We start from the raw sequence: 21819 nt of genomic DNA on the forward strand, positions 1-21819 counted from the left end.
GTAGACGTGTTGGTAGACGTGAGGTAGACGTGTTGGTAGAAGTGAGGTAGACGTGTTGGTAGACGTGTTGGTAGACGTGTTGGTAGACGTGAGGTAGACGTGTTGGTAGATGTGAGGTAGACGTGTTGGTAGACGTGAGGTAGACGTGTTGGTAGAAGTGAGGTAGACGTGTTGGTAGACGTGTTGGTAGACGTGAGGTAGACGTGAGGTAGACGTGAGGTAGACGTGAGGTAGACGTGTTGGTAGACGTGAGGTAGACGTGTTGGTAGACGTGTTGGTAGACGTGAGGTAGACGTGAGGTAGACATGTTGGTAGATGTGTTGATAGAAGTGAGGTAGACGTGTTCGTAGAAGTGTTGGTAGACGTGTTGGTAGACGTGAGGTAGACGTGTTGGTTGATGTGTTGGTAGAAATGAGGTAGACGTGTTGGTAGACGTGAGGTAGACGTGTTGGTAGAAGTGTGGTAGACATGTTGGTAGACGTGTTGGTAGAAATGAGGTAGACGTGTTGGTAGACGTGAGGTAGACGTGTTGGTAGACGTGAGGTAGACGTGTTGGTAGTCGTGAGGTAGACGTGTTGGTAGTCGTGAGGTAGACGTGTTGGTAGAAGTGAGGTAGACGTGTTGGTAGAAGTGAGGTAGACGTGTTGGTAGACGTGTTGGTAGAAGTGAGGTAGACGTGTTGGTAGACGTGAGGTAGACGTGTTGGTAGAAGTGAGGTAGACGTGTTGGTAGACGTGTTCGTAGAAGTGAGGTAGACGTGTTCGTAGAAGTGAGGTAGACGTGTTGGTAGAAGTGAGGTAGACATGAGGCAGAAGTGTTGGTTGATGTGAGGGAGAACGGTTTTAAGTCTCCCCCTGTTAAAGTTTCCACCCAACAGAAACACTGCCTCTGGGTAAGCGGTTTCTTGTTTGTTTATGGCCCCATACAGTTCCTGGAGTATCAAAGTGGTGTTGGCTTGTGGAGGGATGTAGACAGCCGTGATAACTATGGATTAGAACTCTCTTTGTAGATAAAAGAGGGTACAGCTTACCCTTGGTGTATTCTATATCAGGTGAGCTAACCCATGGTGTATTCTATATCAGGTGAGCTAACCCATGGTGTATTCTATATCAGGTGAGCTAACCCATGGTGTATTCTATATCAGGTGAGCTAACCCATGGTGTATTCTATATCAGGTGAGCTAACCCATGGTGTATTCTATATCAGGTGAGCTAACCCATGGTGTATTCTATATCAGGTGAGCTAACCCATGGTGTATTCTATATCAGGTGAGCTAAAGCTCGAGATTTCCTTGACACTGGAAGCAACACACCAGTTGTTGTTTATGAAGAGACACACTCCTGCTATTGTAGAGGCCGTCTTCGTCCGATCGTGCCGATGCATGGAGAAACCGCTGAGTTCTACGTACATATCAAATCTAATTTTATTTGTCACATACGCGTGTTTAGCATGTTATTGCGGGTGTAGCGAAATGCATGTAGAAATGCTTATAGTAATCCAGCCACGTTTCTGCAACACATATAATATTGCTGCTTTTCAAAGGCTCTCTGATAGGAGACTCGCGAGTGAAGCTCATCCATCTTATTCTCCGGTGACTGAACATTTGCCAATAGAATGCAGGGGAGTGCCGCAGGGGAGTGCCGGTCGATTTTCTCTTTGTTCCAGTCTCGCCAGGATGCCGGCCCATCTGCCACGTCTACGCCTGCAGCGTTTTGATAGCCAATGAAACAAAGGTCCGGTATGAACAAAGGAACAGCTGAGTCGGAGTTAAAGTGGGATTTGAAGTTAAATTGAGGTTTGTAACTGTCGATCTGATGTCCAGAAGTGCTTGGTGGTCACGTGATAATAGTATGAACTTTCTGTACAAAAAAAGTAAAGATAAACACGAAAAAGTCACTAAAGTCGGTTTGGAACTCGTAGGATGTCGCGCTTCTCCGTCGGAACCATCTTTCTTTATTCTTTCTTAGAGAATATGGAACTGCATCTTGCACAACTCTATACAAATAAGAGAAAGTACTGTACTTCAGCTTGTAGGCTGTGTGTAACTGTTAAAGTAAAATTAGGTCTGTTTGAATGGGTTTACAATAACCTGCACCGTTCCTTCCTCCCTTTGTAATCACTGATCTGACACAATAGGGATGGGTGTGAGACATGCTTCCAGTAAGTAGCTTTCACCTATCCGCCAGTGATGTCAGATCATTGATAACTTTCAGCGAAGGACGGAAAGGAACGACGCATGTTAAACGTTTACGGACAGACGCCCTTCTCTGTCAGAGTTACACATGCCAGGTCAAGTGCTTGGTCACGTGCCAGTTCAAGTGCTTGGTCACATGCCAGGTCAAGTGCTTGGTCACGTGCCAGTTCAAGTGGTCTTATTTGGTCTTATTTGCAAATGGGTGCACAAGACCTGGTGCAGTGAAGTAAACAATGCCTCTATCAGGCCATAAGTCAAACAAAAGCTACTTCATGAAGTCCAGTGCCTGGGACAGGAGAGTACTGTATCGACCGCCCTCGGAAGTATCATGGAAGGTCAACACACACATCTATAAACTGCTCATTAAGAGTTAACAGTTATTGGAACAATAATAATGGATACTGTCACGCCCTGACCTTAGTTCCTTGTTTATGTCTCTATTTTGGTTTGGTCAGGGTGTGAGTTGGGGTGGGCATTCTATGTTTTGTTCTATGTTTTGTATTTCTATGCGTTTGGCCTGGTATGGTTCCCAATCAGAGGCAGCTGTCAATCGTTGTCTCTGATTGAGAACCATACTTAGGTAGCCTCATTCCCACCTGGTGTTTGTGGGTAGTTGTTTTCTGTTTAGTGTATTGCACCTTGCAGAACTGTTCGTTTGTCGTTTTGTTGTTTTTTGTTATAGTATTCGTATTTATTAAAAGGATTATGAATACTTACCACGCTGCACCTTGGTCCTCTTCTCCTTCTCCCGACGACAATCGTTACAGCTTGTTCAATGAAACATAAACAATGAATGAACATGCACCTGTGGAACGGTCATTAAAGACACTAACAGCTTACAGACGGTAGGCAATTAAGGTCACAGTTATGAAAACTCAGGACACTAAAGAGGTCTTTCTACTTACTCTGAAAAACACCAAAAGAAAGATGCCCAGGGTCCCTGCTCATCTGCGTGAATGTGCCTTAGGCATGCTGCAAGGAGGCATGAGGACTGCAGATGTGGCCAGGGCAATAAATTGCAATGTCCGTACTGTGAGACGCCTAAGACAGCGCTACAGGGAGACAGGATGGACAACTGATCGTCCTCGCAGTGGCAGACCACGTGTAACAACACCTGCACAGGATCAGTACATCCGAACATCACACCAGTGGGACAGGTACAGGGTGGCAACAAAAACTGCCTGAGTTACATCAGGAACGCACAATCCCTCCATCAGTGCTCAGACTGTCCGCAATAGGCTGAGAGAGGATGGACTGAGGGCTTGTAGGCCTATTGTAAGGCAGGATCTCACCAGACATCACCGGCAACAATGGGCACAAACCCGACAGGACTGGCAAAAGTGCTCTTCACTGACGAGTCGCGGTTTTGTCTCACTAGTGTTGATGGTTGGATTCTCGTTTATCGTCGAAGGAATGAGCGTTACACCGAGGCCTGTACTCTGGAGCGGGATCGATTTGGAGGTGGAGGGTCTGTCATGGTCTGGGGCGGTGTGTCACAGCATCATCGGACTGAGCTTGTTGTCATTGCAGGCAATCTCAACGCTGTGTGTTACAGGGAAGACATCCTCCTCCCTCATGTGGTACCCTTCCTGCAGTCTCATCCTGACATGACCCTCCAGCATGACAATGCCACCAGCCATACTGCTCGTTATGTGCGTGATTTCCTGCAAGACAGGAATGTCAGTGTTCTGCCATGGCCAGCGAAGAGCCCGGATCTCAATCCCATTGAGCACGTCTGGGATATGTTGGATCGGAGGGTGAGGGCTAGGGCCATTCCCCCCAGAAATGTCTGGGAACTTGCAGATGCCTTGGTGGAAGAGTGGGCTAACATCTCACAGCAAGAACTGGCAAATATGGTGCAGTCCATGAGGAGGAGATGCACTGCAGTACTTAATGCAGCTCGTGGCCACACCAGATATTGACTGTTACTTTTTTGACCCCCCCCCTTTGTTCAGGGACACATTATTCAATTTCTGTTAGTCACATGTCTGTGGAACTTGTTCAGTTTATGTCTCAGTTGTTGAATCTTGTTATGTTTATACAAATATTTAAACATGTTAAGTTTGCTGAAAATAAACGCAGTTGACAGTGAGAGGACATTTTTTTGTTGTTGCTGAGTTTATGTAATGTTGATAAAACTCCTAAAAAGTCCTGCTTCATAAACAGAGGAATGCTAGCCTCAAGACTTTCCCGACCTTGTTGACATAACCTGCTAGTTTATGTTATATGGTGCTCTGCTGTAATATCGTAGCCACTTCCACTGAGCCTTGAGATGAAACCTTAAATCCCTTCTAACTCAACAGTGAACTTCTCTTCCCCTCCTATTATTAAGGAAATCCGGAGTCTGTCTCTTCCATTTGTCCAGTGGTTTCGGTGACTTGTGATCAGTTATATTCATGTACTTCATTGTCGTTTTCCCCTTTAAGTGGATCAGAAACCATAGGAAGGTCACGGCCGATATGTTCTTGGTTGTATGTGACAAGAAACTAAGGCCATGACTAAGGTCATGGAAACTAAAGTCAAAACTAAGGTAATTTCTGGTACATAGAGCAGAGTTATTCAGGTATTCGGAGTGTTTTTGGTAGAAATAGCAGAGGTATTCAGAGTGTTTTTGGTAGAAAGAGCAGAGGTATTCAGTGTTTTTGTTAGATAGAGCAAAGGTATTCAGGTATTCAGAGTGTTTTTGGTAGAAAGAGCAGAGTTATTCAGGTATTCGGAGTGTTTTTGGTAGAAATAGCAGAGGTATTCAGGTATTCAGAGGGCTTTTGGTACATAGAGCAGATGTATTCAGGTATTCAGAGTGTTTTTGGTACATAGAGCAGATGTATTCAGGTATTCAGAGTGTCTACCATGTTATATTTACATTTTACATTACATTCATTGTTGAGTTTATATTGAATGTTATTGTTCTACCTTAGGTATTCGGAGCATCTGGCTAGCCGTCCCTCGGACCAGCCCTCCCAGGGGGCCAGTTCCAGCCCCTCTGAGGAGGCAGGGGGGGTCCGGAAGCCCTCTGCCAACAGGGGGAAGAGGCGCCGGCGCAACCCTGAGCTGGATGAATCACAGTACGAAACAGAGTACACCACGGGAGGAGAGACTGGCAACGAACTGGACCCAGAGGAGTGGGAGAGGTGAGACACACAGGGAGGCATGATCATACACATACACACGTACAAATGTATTACACGCATGACTAACTCACTTTTGATAAAAGCATCTGCTAAATGGCATATATTATATATTATTGGCAGGCACGTTCACGCACACACACACACACACATGTGCGCGCAGGCAGGCATATTCTCACACACACACACACACACACACACACACACACACACACACACACACACACACACACACACACACACACACACACACACACACACACACACACACACACACACAAACACACGTTCACACTCACTCACACACACCTGCAACAATGCAATGGTAGTGTGGGAGGTTAGATACACATGGCAAGCACTCATACACACGTAATCACACACACACACAAACACTAGAGCAATATTAGTCTGAGATTTTACACACGCACACACACACACACACACACCCAGTACACGCTTAGAAAAAAAGGTGTTATCGAGAACTTGAATAACCCTTTTTGGTTCCAGGTAGAACACTTTCGGTTCCAGGTAGAACCCTTTTGGGTTCCATGTAGAACCCTTTCCACAGAGGGTTCTACATGGAACCCAAAAGAGTTCTACATGGGACCCAAAAGGGTTCTACCAGAAACCAAAATGCGTTCTACCTGTAACCAAAAAGTGTTCTCCTATGGGGACAGCTGAAGAACCGCTTTGGAACCCTTTTTTCTAACAGTATAGCAGTCTGGGCTGGTCTTGTTTGGTCCAGTACAGTAACTAATCTCTACTGGCATGCCATTCCACATGAGGTTGTAATTGAAAATAATGAGAGAATTGGGCCAAAGGTTTAAGGTGTGGGGGTCAGTTGTGAGTAGGTCGTTAGTGAGAGAGCTGCATCCACCTCCCCTCTGCCTTTCCTCTCCTTGAGACTGAGAGGGCCCTGGTGAGAGAATTGGGATCTTAAAACCATTGTTTGACTGGTGTAAAACAGAAGATATGAAGCCCTGGCTTGCTGTACTGTGTATTACAGGAGCACTCAATTCCTGTAATGGTCGAGAAGTGACCAAAAAGAAAGCGGAGCTTCTCGTTGAAATATGCTGAGTGTACAGCAAGACAGAATATGACCCTAATACTGTTGATCATAGTACATTCGAATTCTATTAATCAAATTCACTATATGACCAAAAGTATGTGGACAATTACACGTCGAACATCTCATTACAAAATCATGGACATTAATATGGAATTGATCCCCCTTTGCTGCTATAACAGCCTCCACTCTTCTGGGAAGGCTTTCCACTAGATGTTGGAACATTGCTGAGGGGACTTACTTGCATTCAGCCACGAGAGCATTAGTGATGTCGAGCACTGATGTTGGGCGATTAGGTCTGGCTCGCAGTTGGTGTTCCAATTTATCCCAAAAGTGTTTGATGGGGTTGAGGTCAGGGCTCTGTGCAGTGCAGTCAAGTTCTTCCACACTGATCTCGACAAACCATTTCTGTATGGACCTCGCTTTGTGCACAGGGCATTGTCATGCTGAAACAGGAAAGGGCCTTCCCTAAATTGTTGCCACAAAGTTGGAAGCACAGAATTGTCCAGAATGTCATTGTATGCTGTAGTGTAAACATTTCCCTTCACTAGAACTAAGGGGCCTAGCCCAAACCATGAAAAACAGCCCCAGACAATTATTCTTCCTCCACCAAATTTAACAGTTGGCACTTGGGGCAGGTAGCGTTCTCCTGGCATCCGCCAAACCCAGATTTGTCCATCAGACTGCCAGATGGTGAAGAGTGATTCATCACTCCAGAGAGCGCGTTTCCACTGCTCCAGAGTCCAATGGTGTCGAGCTTTACACCACTCCAGCCGACGCTCGGCATTGCACATGGTGATCTTAGGCTTATGTGCAGCTGCTCGGCCATGAAAACCCATTTCATGAAGCTCCCGACAAACAGTTATTGTGCTGACGTTGCTTCCAGAGGCAGTTTGGAACTCGGTAGTGAGTGTTGTAACCAAGGACAGACGATTTTTACACGCTACGCGCTTCAGCACTCTGTGGTCCCGTTCTATGAGCTTGTGTGGCCTATCACTTTATGGCTGAGCCGTTGGTGCTCCTAGATGTTTCCATTGCACAATAACAGCACTTACAATTGACTGGGGCACCTCTAGCAGGGCAGAAATTTGACGAACTGACTTGTTGGAAAGGTGGCATCCTATGACGGTGCCACGTTAAAAGTCACTGAGCTCTTCAGTAAGGCAATTCTACTGCCAGTGTTTGTCTATGGAGATTGCATGCTTGATTTTATACACCTGTCAGCAACGGGTGTGGCTGAAATAGCCAAATCCACTAAGTTGAGGGGGGGTCCACATACTGTTGTGTATATACAGTTGAAGTCGGAGTCATTAAAACTCATTTTTCAACCACTCCACAAATTTCTTGTTAAACAAACTATAGTTTTGGCAAGTCGGTTAGGACATATACTTTGTGCATGACACAAATAATTTTCCCAACAATTGTTTACAGACAGATTATTTCACGTATAATTCATTGTATCACAATTCCAGTGGGTCAGAAGTTACATACACTAAATTGACTGTGCCTTTAAACAGCTTGGAAAATTGAAAATTATGGCATGGCTTTAGAAGCTTCTGATAGCCTAATTGACATAATTTGAGTCAATTGGAGGTGCACCTGTTGATGTATTTCAAGGCCTACCTTCAAACTCATTGCCTCTTTGCTTGACATCATGGGAAAATCAAAAGAAATTAGCCAAGACCTCAGAAAAAAAATTGTAGACCTCCACAAGTCTGGTTCATCCTTTGGAGCAATTTCCAAATGCCTGAAGGTACCACGTTCATCTGTACAAACAATAGTACGCAAGTATAAACACCATGGGACCACACAGCCGTCATACCGCTCAGGAAGAAGACGCGTTCTGTCTCCTAGAGATGAACGTACTTTAGTGCGAAAAGTACAAATCAATCACAGAACAACAGCAAAGACCCATGTGAAGATGCTGGAGGAAACAGGTACAAAATTATCTATATCCACAGTCCTATATCGACATAACCTGAAAGGTCGCTCAGCAAGGAAGCTCCAAAACCTCCAAAACCTGCTCCAAAACCGGCATAAAAAAGACAGACTACGGTTTGCAACTGCACATGGGAACAAAGATCATACTTTTTGGAGAAATGTCCTCTGGTCTGATGAAACAAAACTAGAACTGTTTGGCCATAATGACCATTGTTATGTTTGGAGGAATAAGGGGGAGGCTTGCAAGCTGAAGAACACCATCCCAACCGTGAAGCACGGGGGTGGCAGCATCATGTTGTGGGGGTGCTTTGCTGCAGAAGGGACTGGTGCACTTCACAAAATAGATGGCATCATGAGGCAGGAAAATGATCTGGATATATTGAAGCAACATCTCAAGACATCAGTCAGGAATTTAAGCTTGGTCGCAAATGGCTCTTCCAAATGGACAATGACCCCAAGCATACTTCAAAAATTGTGTCAAAATGGCTTAAGTTCAACAAAGTCAAGGTATTGGAGTAGCCATCACAAAGCCCTGACCTCAATCCCGTAAAAAATGTGTGGGCAGAACTGAAAAGGCGTGTGCGAGCAAGGCCTACAAACCTGACTCAGTTACACCAGCTCTGTCAGGAGGAATGGGCCAAAATTCACCCAACTTATTGTGGGAAGCTTGTGGAAGGCTACCCTAAACGTTTGACCAAGTTAAACAATTGAAAAGCAATGCTACCAAATACTAATTGAGTGTATTCTGACCCACTGGGAATGTGATGAAAGAAATAAAAGCTGAAATAAATAATTCTCTCTACTATTATTCTGACATTTCACATTCTTAAAATAAAGTGGTGATCCTAACTGACTTAAGACAGGGAATTTTTACTAGGATTAAATGTCAGGAATTGTGAAAAACTGATTTTAAATGTATTTGGCTAAAGTGTATGTAAACTTCTGACTTCAACTGTATAATGTATGTGTAAACAATGTCTAACAATATTCTCTGACTTCGTCTATCTCTCTCTCTCTCTCCCCCCTCAGCGTCTACCCAGAGATAACGTCAGACAGCCAGCGGCAGGAGTACAAGAGGGAGTTTGATGCCGACCTGAGGGAGTACAAACACTTGTGTGCTGAGATGGATGACATCAGTGACCAGATGAACAAACTCAGCAGGCAGCTGGACACACTGGACGAGACCTCCGCCCAGTACCAGGTGAGACACCAGAGGGAGACCAGTGGAGGCTTGTGTCAATGTAGTATTTACATATATATTTTTTAAATGTTATGTTATTATTTTTGAGAGTACAGCGGGAATTGTGGAGAGAGAGACAGACAGTAGGGTCATAGAGAGAGGGTGGAGACAGACAGTAGGGTCATAGAGAGAGGGTGGAGACAGACAGTAGGGTCATAGAGAGAGGGTGGAGACAGACAGTAGGGTCATAGAGAGAGGGTGGAGACAGACAGTAGGGTCATAGAGAGAGGGTGGAGACAGACAGTAGGGTCATAGAGAGAGGGTGGAGACAGACAGTAGGGTCATAGAGAGAGGGTGGAGACAGACAGTAGGGTCATAGACAGACAGTAGGGTCATAGACAGACAGTAGGGTCATAGACAGACAGCAGGGTCATAGACAGACAGTAGGGTCATAGACAGACAGTAGGGTCATAGACAGACAGTAGGGTCATAGACAGTAGGGTCATAGACAGTAGGGTCATAGACAGAGGGTGGAGACAGACAGTAGGGTCATAGACAGACAGTAGGGTCATAGACAGACAGTAGGGTCATAGACAGACAGTAGGGTCATAGACAGACAGAAGGGTGGAGACAGACAGTAGGGTCATACACAGACAGTAGGGGTGGAGACAGACAGTAGGGTCATAGAGAGAGGGTGGAGACAGACAGTAGGGTCATACACAGACAGTAGGGGTGGAGACAGACAGTAGGGTCATAGACAGTAGGGTCATACACAGACAGTAGGGGTGGAGACAGACAGTAGGGTCATAGAGAGAGGGTGGAGACAGACAGTCGGGTCATAGAGAGAGGGTGGAGACAGACAGTAGGGTCATAGAGAGAGGGTGGAGACAGACAGTCGGGTCATAGAGAGAGGGTGGAGACAGACAGTAGGGTCATAGACAGACAGTAGGGTCATAGACAGACAGTAGGGTCATAGACAGACAGTAGGGTCATAGACAGACAGTAGGGTCATAGACAGACAGTAGGGTCATAGACAGACAGAAGGGTCATAGACTGACAACAAGGTCATAGACAGACAGTAGGGTCATAGACAGACAACAGGGTCATAGACAGACAGTAGGGTCATAGACTGACAGTAGGGTCATAGACAGACAGTAGGGTCATAGACAGACAGTAGGGTCATAGACAGACAGTAGGGTCATAGACAGACAGTAGGGTCATAGACTGACAGTAGGGTCATAGACAGACAGTAGGGTCATAGACAGACAGTAGGGTCATAGACAGACAGTAGGGTCATAGACTGACAGTAGGGTCATAGACAGACAGTAGGGTCATAGACAGACAGTAGGGTCATAGACAGACAGTAGGGTCATAGACAGACAGTAGGGTCATAGACAGACAGTAGGGTCATAGACAGACAGTAGGGTCATAGACTGACAGTAGGGTCATAGACAGACAGTAGGGTCATAGACAGACAGTAGGGTCATAGACAGACAGTAGGGTCATAGACAGACAGTAGGGTCATAGACAGACAGTAGGGTCATAGACAGACAGTAGGGTCATAGACAGACAGAAGGGTCATAGACAGACAACAAGGTCATAGACAGACAGTAGGGTCATAGACAGTAGGGTCATACACAGACAGTAGGGGTGGAGACAGACAGTAGGGTCATAGACAGTAGGGTCATAGACAGTAGGGTCATAAACAGACAGTAGGGTCATGGACAGACAGTAGGGTCATAGACAGACAGTAGGGTCATAGACTGACAACAAGGTCATAGACAGACAGTAGGGTCATAGACAGACAGTAGGGTCATAGACAGACAGTAGGGTCATAGACAGACAGTAGGGTCATAGACAGACAGTAGGGTCATAGACAGACAGAAGGGTCATAGACAGACAGTAGGGTCATGGACAGACAGTAGGGTCATAGACAGACAGAAGGGTCATGGACAGACAGTAGGGTCATAGACAGAGGGTCATAGACAGACAGTAGGGTCATAGACAGACAGAAGGGTCATAGACAGACAGACAGTAGGGTCATAGACAGACAGTAGGGTCATAGACAGACAGTAGGGTCATAGACAGTAGGGTCATAGACAGACAGTAGGGTCATAGACAGACAACAGGGTCATAGACAGACAGTAGGGTCATAGACAGACAGTAGGGTCATAGACTGACAACAGGGTCATAGACAGACAGTAGGGTCATAGACAGACAGTAGGGTCATAGACAGACAGTAGGGTCATAGACAGACAGTAGGGTCATAGACAGACAACAGGGTCATAGACAGACAGTAGGGTCATAGACAGACAGTAGGGTCATAGACAGACAGTAGGGTCATAGACAGACAACAGGGTCATAGACAGACAGTAGGGTCATAGACAGTAGGGTCATAGACAGTAGGGTCATAGACAGACAGTAGGGTCATAGACAGACAGTAGGGTCATAGACAGACAGTAGGGTCATAGACAGACAGTAGGGTCATAGACAGACAGAAGGGTCATAGACAGACAGTAGGGTCATAGACAGACAGTAGGGTCATAGACAGTAGGGTCATAGACAGACAGTAGGGTCATAGACAGACAGTAGGGTCATAGACAGACAGTAGGGTCATAGACAGACAGTAGGGTCATAGACAGACAGTAGGGTCATAGACAGACAGTAGGGTCATAGACAGACAGTAGGGTCATAGACAGACAGTAGGGTCATAGACAGACAGTAGGGTCATAGACAGACAGAAGGGTCATAGACAGACAGTAGGGTCATAGACAGACAGTAGGGTCATAGACAGACAGTAGGGTCATAGACAGACAGTAGGGTCATAGACAGACAGTAGGGTCATAGACAGACAGTAGGGTCATAGACAGACAGTAGGGTCATAGACAGACAGTAGGGTCATAGACAGACAGTAGGGTCATAGACTGACAGTAGGGTCATAGACAGACAACAGGGTCATAGACAGAGGGTGGAGACAGACAGAGGGTGGAGGTGGGGCTACAACCCCTGTCGCCAGGGGCCATATGTGTGTCCGGATGGTGGAGGCTGGTGTCAATTTAAATGGGAGGACAAGCTCAATACTATGAGCTCTCCTTCCTTCACCAGCCTCCACTGAGATACACACTTAGAACCAGGGAGAAATACTTATTATTCTCCTCATTCTTTACTTCAGGTTGTGGCAGAGGAATATAATCGACTGAAAGACGTTAAGAGGGTGAGCAGACATTTCATACATTATAAAGAATGAACCTTTATCACCCCATGATGGAGAATAGACGATGAAACAAGTGATCTGTTTTCTCTCTGCTCCTCCCCAGACACCAGACTACCAGGCTAAGAAGCTGGAGTGTCGCAAGTTGAGACACAAACTGTTCCATGTGAAACGTGTGGTCAAGGCCTACGACAAGAGTCTTTCTTAAAGCCACGCTCTCCCTCCAACCCTATCCACCCTCTCCTATGTCGTCATGACAACACCACACTCCTGGACTAAGACTATGCAGAAACACTAAGATTATGTAGAATGTTGAAAACCAAAGCTCCCTTCTTGGCATTTACACACACACACACACACACACACACACACACACACACGGTTATGTGATTCCTTCTGCCTCGATTAATTTCAGACCAGTTCTCTACTCTATGTGGATTGCTTCACAGACACTATCGTGCACTGTGGCGTTGAAAGACTATATTCATAATACTTCACACGTAACACATAGCCCACTAGCACTGCCATATTCCTAACTGTGCCTAGTGAGTAACATTGTTGTACATGCTTGCCTTGAAACACTGCAGCCTATTTGACTGGATGGGTGTGGTTATAAAAGGTCACTTCAATGTCGTTTCACCTGAGGTGGTCTGTGATAAAGGCATTGGGCCTTTGCTGGTTCCTGTTTGCATTGTTTTATCTCCACAGATAAGGCAGTATCACTGAGTGTAGAAAAGGGCGAGTCATGCACCTAACCTACTAGAACAAACCTGTGCTGTGTGCTTCAAGCACTCCACAAAAGAAAGCTAAAATACCCACTGTTTTCTCTTACAAAGGACTGAATTCTACCTTATATTATGACAGTTGGAGGACCTGCAGTATGTGAACACTCGGAGCTGCGTTCGTAAATTCGGTCTGGCTATCAACCCGGATTTCAGAGCACTCTAGTCTGAGTGTGCCAGAGCGCAAACAACTGACAACTGTTGAACATGGCTGGTGTCAGTAAACGTCGGTAAAAAAAAAAGGCGTTATTAAATTGTTGCCAGCAGCACAGTTACAGTCACCAACTGGGTAACATGAAAACAGCCTAATCAGCTCTGCCAGGGCCAGTCAAGTGGTCAGAGTGAGCTGTTCTCTCATACGTGTCTGGAAGTAGCTAGCAAGCTAGCCAACGTTAGCCAGTTAGTTTGGGAGCTTGACCGCCATTGGGAGGTCAGAACGCACGGAACAACCGTAGTCCTCGGCCACAGCGTCCAGTGTGCTTCTCTGAACGCTCCGACGAGAGCGAAACGCTCGGAATGTACGAACTGACACTCTGACAACACCGCACTCTGAACGTACTCGGGCATTCCAGATTGAATTTTACGAACACACCCTCTGTGGTGTATTGCCATGACAACCTCAATGTTATGTTTGAGAAAAGTAGGGCTATGTTTGCAACATTGTCAGTGAAATTAGTATTGTACTGTGTCTGCAGATAATTTCCAATATCACCATCTAGACTTCTTCTAAATATGTTGTCCATTGTGATTAACTGTATATTTTGTATATATTTTGGAGTTAAACAGGATTTAAATGGTGAAGTATTTACTAATAACACAGGATCAAGAGGAACAAAACGCTTTGTATTTGTCCTATGCATTCTTCATGTTAGGAGCCGTCTATCTGAATTCATGCCACGTTAACGAGCCAGTCAGAACTAGGAAACACGGACATTTCCGACTTGCTAACTGGTTGAACGCGGCACGTGTATAACTTCAACCAGTTAGCAAGTCGGACATTTGAGTTTCCTAGTTCCGATGAGTACATGAACGCGGCGATATAGTGACATTTTGTACTTACTGAAGAGACAAATGAACTGTTGTCCAGGGTGTTTTCTCAGTGGTCATTCACAATGCACTGATGCTATGCACATATTAACCAATGACAGGGGCAGTATTTTATGAACAATATTTGTCTCATCATGTGCTCTTTAAACACTGTGGGAAGCATGCATCAATGTGGTAAATAGAGTATATCAATAAGCTCAACTCTGATTTGATTTCTCTGCTGTGATATAATGATTACCTGTTGATTATTATGTGTTGTCACTGCTCCGCTAATACACACCTTCTGCAAGGTAATGCTTCTCAATGTCAGTTAGAAAATTATTTACTATTTGGATTATTTGTTATTCATTTGTATTTTCTATGATGAACTGATGAGTTTTATGAAGAACATGTTGTCTTCCACCCCATTTATGAGTCCTTTATTTTTATATGAATTTATTTCCTTTCATGTTACTGTAAAATCTCTTGTAAAAAGGCATAATTTCTAAAACGTATTGATTGCCATGAAAAAAATAAACTTCTGTAATTCTTTAACAACGGTAATGTAACAAATACAGTATCCAGGATCCCTTTCCTTTCTCCTACTGCCATCTAATACCATACTGCTGGTCAAGTTACCAGCTTGTTAGCCAGCTAAATATGACTAGACTAGGCTGTTTATTATCAAACAAATATCTAGCAGCCTGCAGGTAGAAGGGGAAACATTCAGGTCTAGCTCCGGTAATATAGTGTATCATAACTTTTGAATGGTTTTCTGCATTGTATAGTCTGCCTAATCAGACATGCTCATGGTTCTCACAGGTAAGGTGCAATTGAGCGGTCGCTACCTCACTCTTCAGTGAAGAGGAAATTCAGCAAATCTTGGAGGACAGCGGGGGAGAATCTCAATTGGATTTTGCTCGACACCTTGCAACCTCTTCTCTGTCCTCTTCTTGCCTCCTTTGGAAAGATACTTACATATTTTTCAATTATCTATCAGATTTTCACAACTCATTTACCAATCACATGTCTTGTCTTCGGATTTAATTTTTCACCTGTAAACCTCTGGTGAAGACAAAGGCTCCCGATGCGTTGGTTTTATCAACTGTTATCAACTTACACTTTCCTCAAAGAGTTGCTGAATTACTTCAGTCTCACAGGTGAGGTGAAATGATACAATGTATCCACTTTGCTGGCGATGTTTTCTGCTCAAATAATTATACAATTATAACAACAGCCGAAGTGAACCAGACGTGAACCAATAACTTTAACAACTCTCTTTAGTAGGAATACGGTACCCTACAGCAGTGGTTCCCAACCAGGGGTACTAGGACCTGGGGGTACCTGGCCTATCCACAGGGGGTACTAGGACCTGGAGGTACCTGGCCTATCCACAGGGGGTACTAGGACCTGGGGGTACTTGGCACAGTAACTGAAAAAGGTCTGGAACCAGTCCCCTACAGTAATGTAGTTCCTGATAAAGATCAACAGTGTAGGACTACCTCATGTTTGCCCAATAAGGGGGCTGTGCAGAGAACACAATCAGACAGCGTTCTTCCGACACGGTCGCCCTGTTTCTAGACAACTTTGATGTATTATTTCTTACATTATTCTTCCATTTATTTTCTCAGAACGTTTCCATGTGTCTATTGTTTTTTGTATTGCTAGGTATTACTGCACTGTTGAAGCTGCACTGTTGAAGCTAGCATTACTGCCCCTGCGATAACATCTGCAAATCTGTGTACGTGACCAATAAACTTTAATTTTATTTTGATTTGATATCAGCTCTTGTCTAATCAAGCCAGTTTTCAAGCCTTCTAAGGACTTTAAGGCTTGTAATCTTCTAAATTTCCATAGATGTAACATGCTTTCATGTTTTAAAAGCCTTATCTAGAATGTTCAAACATTTTAAGTGTTATTCCCAAATCTCGCTCATGTCTGACAGTTTGCAACAGTCCCATGCTCACGCCCCATACAGCTGAAGGTAAACTGTTACTGCCCTCTGGTGGTGGTCTGAAATCTTGTTAATAGACCCCTTTTTGTGTTGCAAACATTGCTGCACGAGGACGATGCGCAAAAGTTGGTGTCAGAACAAAGGGAGTTCTTGTAGATACCAGCAAATAAAGCCTCTATTTACATGTTTCTTATGAGTGCATTTCACACTACTATTGGATTATAATAGGATTTTAAGGCTCTTATGAATGTCCTGCTTAATATAATGTTTGTGTCATTGCAAATCAACTGCATTATACTTAAAAAAACACTTAAACTTCAACCAGTAAAATGGCTCTTTAGGTAGCTTTTGCTACAGCCTATGTCAATGAGCGTTAGCATTCTAGCTAACAACTGTCGCATCCAAAATAGTGATTTTGCAAAGATCACAACCAAATATAATCTTAGTGATTGTTCAAGCAAGAATCACAACATCATTGTAAGTGTATGAGAACCTCCAAAAGTTATTTTATTTAGAAATAATAAAAAAGAATGGGCTATGTTTCATGGGCGCAGACGGCGATGGCTTTCTTACTGCCTCCAAGAGTTTGCGCATCTGTGGGTGATGTCAGTGTGTACAGGACAAGGATCTATTGGATAAAGTATTTTATGATTTGGTGCTCAGGACCATGTTTCATTTTTTCTCTTCCCCCCATAGAGATCCCATATTTACAAAATTATACTAATTGGCCAAATGGTGGCGCTATAACAAGCGATTGATAACGCACGTTTCAAAAGGTTACGTCCCTAATCCCGTTTGACCTAAAATCATGAAATTCGGTACATAGTTCCCTCTTCACAAGGAACAATTTGGCATTAGACACCTATACCTACAAGGTCTGCAGTGATGAATTTTCCTCCATTTTGAATGTTGGGAAAAAATACTTAAAATGCTACTCCTCTGGCGCCGAATGACTGATCTGCATGAAAGTTGGTATGTGGCAACAATGGACAAAGGTCTCTCAACACACTATTTTTCAGAGGAGTACTTAAAACAACCTGGCCGCTATTGACCAATAAACATTCACGTGGGCGTGGTCTGGCACAAATGCATATAAATCAGTCAAGGATGTTCGTATTGTAACAAAACTTGGCACACATGTTGCAAACCCTGTCAAAGGGAGTTACTATAGTAATCAACTGTACATACGTTAGTCAGAAGCAATATTACAGACACCGCTGGCCTGATTTTGACGGAACTTGGATGAATGATGTGTCTTGCCATAGAGATCAGTCATTTACAAAATTACACTAATTGGCCCAAAGGCAGCAATGCATCATTCACGTGGGACAATGTCATCAAAAACCTGTTCTCCTACAGTCGACGTCGGAAGTTTACATACACCTTAGCCAAATACATATAAACTCAGTTTTTCACAATTCCTGACATTTAATCCTAGTAATAATTCCCTGTTTTAGGTCAGTTAGGATCACCACTTTATTTTAAGAATATAAAATGTCAGAATAAAAGCAGAGAGAATGATTTATCTCAGCTTTAATTTCTTTCATCACATTCCCAGTGGGTCAGAAGTTTACATACACTCAATTAGTATTTGGTAGCATTGCCTTTAAATTGTTTAACTTGGGTCAAACCCCCGTGCTTCACGGTTGGGATGGTGTTCCTCAGCTTGCAAGCATCCCCCTTATTCCTCCAAACATAACGATGGTCATTATGGCCAAACAGTTCTAGTTTTGTTTCTTCAGACCAGAGGACATTTCTCCAAAAAAGTACAATCTTTGTCCCCATGTGCAGTTGCAAACTGTAGTCTGTCTTTTTTATGGAGGTTTTGGAGCAGTGGCTTCTTCCTTGCTGAGCGGCCTTTCAGGTTATGTTGATATAGGACTCGTTTTACTGTGGATATAGATACCTTTGAACCTGTATCCTCCAGCATCTTCACAGGGTCCTTTGCTGTTGTTCTGGGATTGATTTGCACTTTTCGCACCAAAGTACTTTCATCTCTAGGAGACAGAACGTGTCTCCTTCCTTAGCAGTATGACGGCTGCGTGGTCCCATGGTGTTTATACTTGCATACTATTGTTTGTACAGATGAATGTGGTACCTTCAGGCGTTTGGAAATTGCTCCCAAGGATGAACCAGACTTGTAGAGGTCTACAATTCTGAGGTCTTGGCTGATTTCTTTTGATTTTCCCATGATGTCAAGCAAAGAGGCACTGGGTTTGAAGGTAGGCCTTGAAATACACCCACAGGTACACCTCCAATTGACTAAAATTATGTCAATTAGGCTATCAGAAGCTTCTAAAGCCATGACATAATTTTCTGGAATTTTCCAAGCTGTATAAAGGCACAGTCAACTTAGTGTATGTAAACTTCTGACCCACTGGAATTGTGATACAGTGAATGATAAATGAAATAATCTGGCTGTAAACAATTGTTGGAAATTTTACTTTTGTCATGCACAAAGTATATGTCCTTACCGACTTGTCAAAACTATAGTTTGTTAACAAGAAATATGTGGAGTGGTTGAAAAACGAGTTTTAATGACTCCAACCTAAGTATGTAAACTTCCGACTTCAACTGTATCTTACTGTATGCATTCAACTAGTTCAGAACATTAAAGTGCAGGTTTCACAGACCCAGATGAAGTCTAGTCCTGGATTAAGAATCACTTTCAATTGAGATTATCCATTAACAATGCTTTTAAATCCAGGAGTAGGTTTAATCTGGGTCCTGCAATCTGCCCCTAAAAGTAAAAATGGGGCTAATACGTTATAACAATATATGATAAACATCAACTGTATGGGAGGATTCTCCATAGATCCTGCAGTCAATCGCCCTCTAGTGGCCACATGGGTGGAATGTTATTAATATTTTTCATGATGTAATAACTAATAAACATATATTTTTTTAAACTGCAGAAAATCCATTGTTTCGATGTCAACCGGTTTGTTATATTTCAGTCTTGTGTGATGTATATAAAGTCTAATATTGGGATGCAACCTCAAAATGGAATACATTTCAACTGTATCTGACATGGTACAGGTGTCTTCTTTTGTTAAGCCCATAACCATGTTTTGATACTATAAAGGCTAGTATATTAATTTAATATTCTGTTTGATTTGAAGGAAAAATGACCACACAACCACATTGGTCTTTGAGATGGTCCTTTATTCATTAGACTATAAACAACATTTTGCATTACTGACATTCTCCATGGACTCATGAGAGAACCAATAAATTATTTACTGAGTGTGCTTGCTGCAGCAGCTGTAGAAACAGTAACAGCAGCCAGTACACCAAGCAGGCCTGCAGTACCAGTTAACAAATCCTTCATGAAGTCATCTGCCTATAAGGAAAAAGGAATAATTAATATGGATTGCATCTCATCAAGCAAAGCATTCATTAGAATATTCTCTCAATTATACTGTCATGGCTACCTGTTTGGACTTTGATTTGCCATAACGGAGGAAAGTAACAAAATGCTCGCAGTTGTGTCCAAGGAGGTCATATGGTATTGTGCGGCCTCTCATTTTGTTCACATCCTTCATAATGACGTCAGTCGGCCTTGGTTTGAACTCGTTATCCAAGTAGTTGTGGATTTTGTAAGGATTCCCTGCTGCCACATCCTTTAACATCTCTATTGTAATCGTGCCTTTACAGGAAAGACTGCCGCTGGATGAGCTAACACTGCAGAAAGCTACTCTTGAAGGCCCATCTACAAAGCAGGGGGAAAGAAAAAGGTTTGTGTTTTGCTGATGAGAGAAATAAAGAGACTGAGAGAACACAGCAGATGCTGTAGCTGATTGATTACGTTCATAAAGTTCTGACTCCATCGACCATATTCAGATATCACTTTTACTGTGCTGTTAGGGGCAGCAGGTAGCCTAGTGGTTAGAGCATTGGGCCAGTACTCTGCTGTTAGGGGCAGCAGGTAGACTAGTGGTTAGAGCATTGGGCCAGTACTCTGCTGTTAGAGGCAGCAGGTAGCCTAGTGGTTAGAGCATTGGGCCAGTACTCTGCTGTTAGAGGCAGCAGGTAGCCTAGTGGTTAGAGCATTGGGCCAGTACTCTGCTGTTAGAGGCAGCAGGTAGCCTAGTGGTTAGAGCATTGGGCCAGTACCCTGCTGTTAGGGGAAGCAGGTAGTCTAGTGGTTAGAGCATTGGGCCAGTACTCTGCTGTTAAGGGAGGCAGGTAGACTAGTGGTTAGAGCATTGGGCCAGTACTCTGCTGTTAGGGGAAGCAGGTAGACTAGTGGTTAGAGCATTGGGCCAGTACTCTGCTGTTAGGGGCAGCAGGTAGCCTAGTGATTAGAGCATTGGGCCAGTACTCTGCTGTTAGGGGCAGCAGGTAGCCAAGTGGTTAGAGCATTGGGCCAGTACTCTGCTGTTAGGGGAGGCAGGTAGCCTAGTGGTTAGAGCATTGGGCCAGTACTCTGCTGTTAGGGGCAGCAGGTAGACTAGTGGTTAGAGCATTGGGCCAGTACTCTGCTGTTAGGGGAAGCAGGTAGCCTAGTGGTTAGAGCATTGGGCCAGTACTCTGCTGTTAGGGGAAGCAGGTAGCCTAGTGGTTAGAGCATTGGGCCAGTACTCTGCTGTTAGGGGCAGCAGGTAGCCTAGTGGTTAGAGCATTGGACCAGTACTCTGCTGTTAACATTTGACTTCAGATGATGTTTACACCCTGCCCCAATTATGGAATTGTAATATAAGCTTCCACAAATACATTTCCAGATTAACATCATACCTGGAGTTACCAAATGGATGACCTCTCCATTTCCAATGTACAGAGCCCAGTGTTTGTATGCACCCCTGTTTATCTCAATCATGTCACCGATCTCCATCTAAGAATAATGTAGGTAAGAAGACATGTAATGATGTAACACCCCCAACCCCCCAACACACACACAGTCCTGTTTTACTAAACTATTTTCTCTAACCCCTAACCCAAAACCTAACTCTAAATCTGGTCGCCACAAGTATAGTTAAACATGTCCACACACAAACTCCTTTTATGGTAATGTTGATTATTATACATTAGTCAAAGATCAGTAACAGTACTTACTGTGGTCGGACTCCTGGTTTGCATGTGAATGTCTCACTGTTTGTGTCTCGTGAAGAAAAAAAACATCGCCCTCATATTACAAGTTCCAAAACTAACATCCTGTTATTCAATTTAACTCTTTGAGACCCAACCGTTTTTGCAACTAGCTCTACCTCTGGTTTAGAATGTTTGTTTCTCTGTAAAATGTTTTCTACATAATCACTACTTCAGAAAGGAAACACCTCGTACAAATATGTTTAACTATTTATTAAAGAATAAATAAGGCAAGTCTTGACTCTGCTC

The 21819-nt window shown here is 43.8% G+C and overlaps 2 protein-coding genes across 2 annotated transcripts in view; one reads left to right on the forward strand and one right to left on the reverse strand.

Annotated features, from left to right (window-relative positions):
• The window catches only part of si:ch73-61d6.3 (occludin), a 41630-nt gene extending 26529 nt beyond the window's left edge, over positions 1-15101 (forward strand). The window contains exons 5-8 of the mRNA XM_039002913.1: positions 5113-5325; positions 9359-9530; positions 12682-12723; positions 12827-15101. Of these exons, the coding sequence (XP_038858841.1) occupies positions 5113-5325; positions 9359-9530; positions 12682-12723; positions 12827-12928 (529 nt within the window). The 3' untranslated portion in view covers positions 12929-15101. The remainder of the gene's footprint in view (positions 1-5112; positions 5326-9358; positions 9531-12681; positions 12724-12826) is intronic.
• A 4531-nt stretch (positions 15102-19632) lies between these two features.
• Positions 19633-21612, reverse strand: LOC120055051 (phospholipase A and acyltransferase 4-like). Its single transcript, XM_039002914.1, has 4 exons — positions 21538-21612; positions 21220-21316; positions 19917-20194; positions 19633-19825 (listed from the first exon to the last, which is right to left on the reverse strand). The coding sequence occupies exons 1-4, from the start codon at positions 21559-21561 to the stop codon at positions 19718-19720; spliced, it is 507 nt and encodes a 168-aa protein (XP_038858842.1). The 5' UTR covers positions 21562-21612; the 3' UTR covers positions 19633-19717.
• Between the last annotated feature and the right edge of the window lie 207 nt (positions 21613-21819).

The sequence above is a fragment of the Salvelinus namaycush genome, chromosome 10, assembly GCF_016432855.1.
Source record: "Salvelinus namaycush isolate Seneca chromosome 10, SaNama_1.0, whole genome shotgun sequence".
Lineage (NCBI taxonomy): Eukaryota > Metazoa > Chordata > Actinopteri > Salmoniformes > Salmonidae > Salvelinus > Salvelinus namaycush.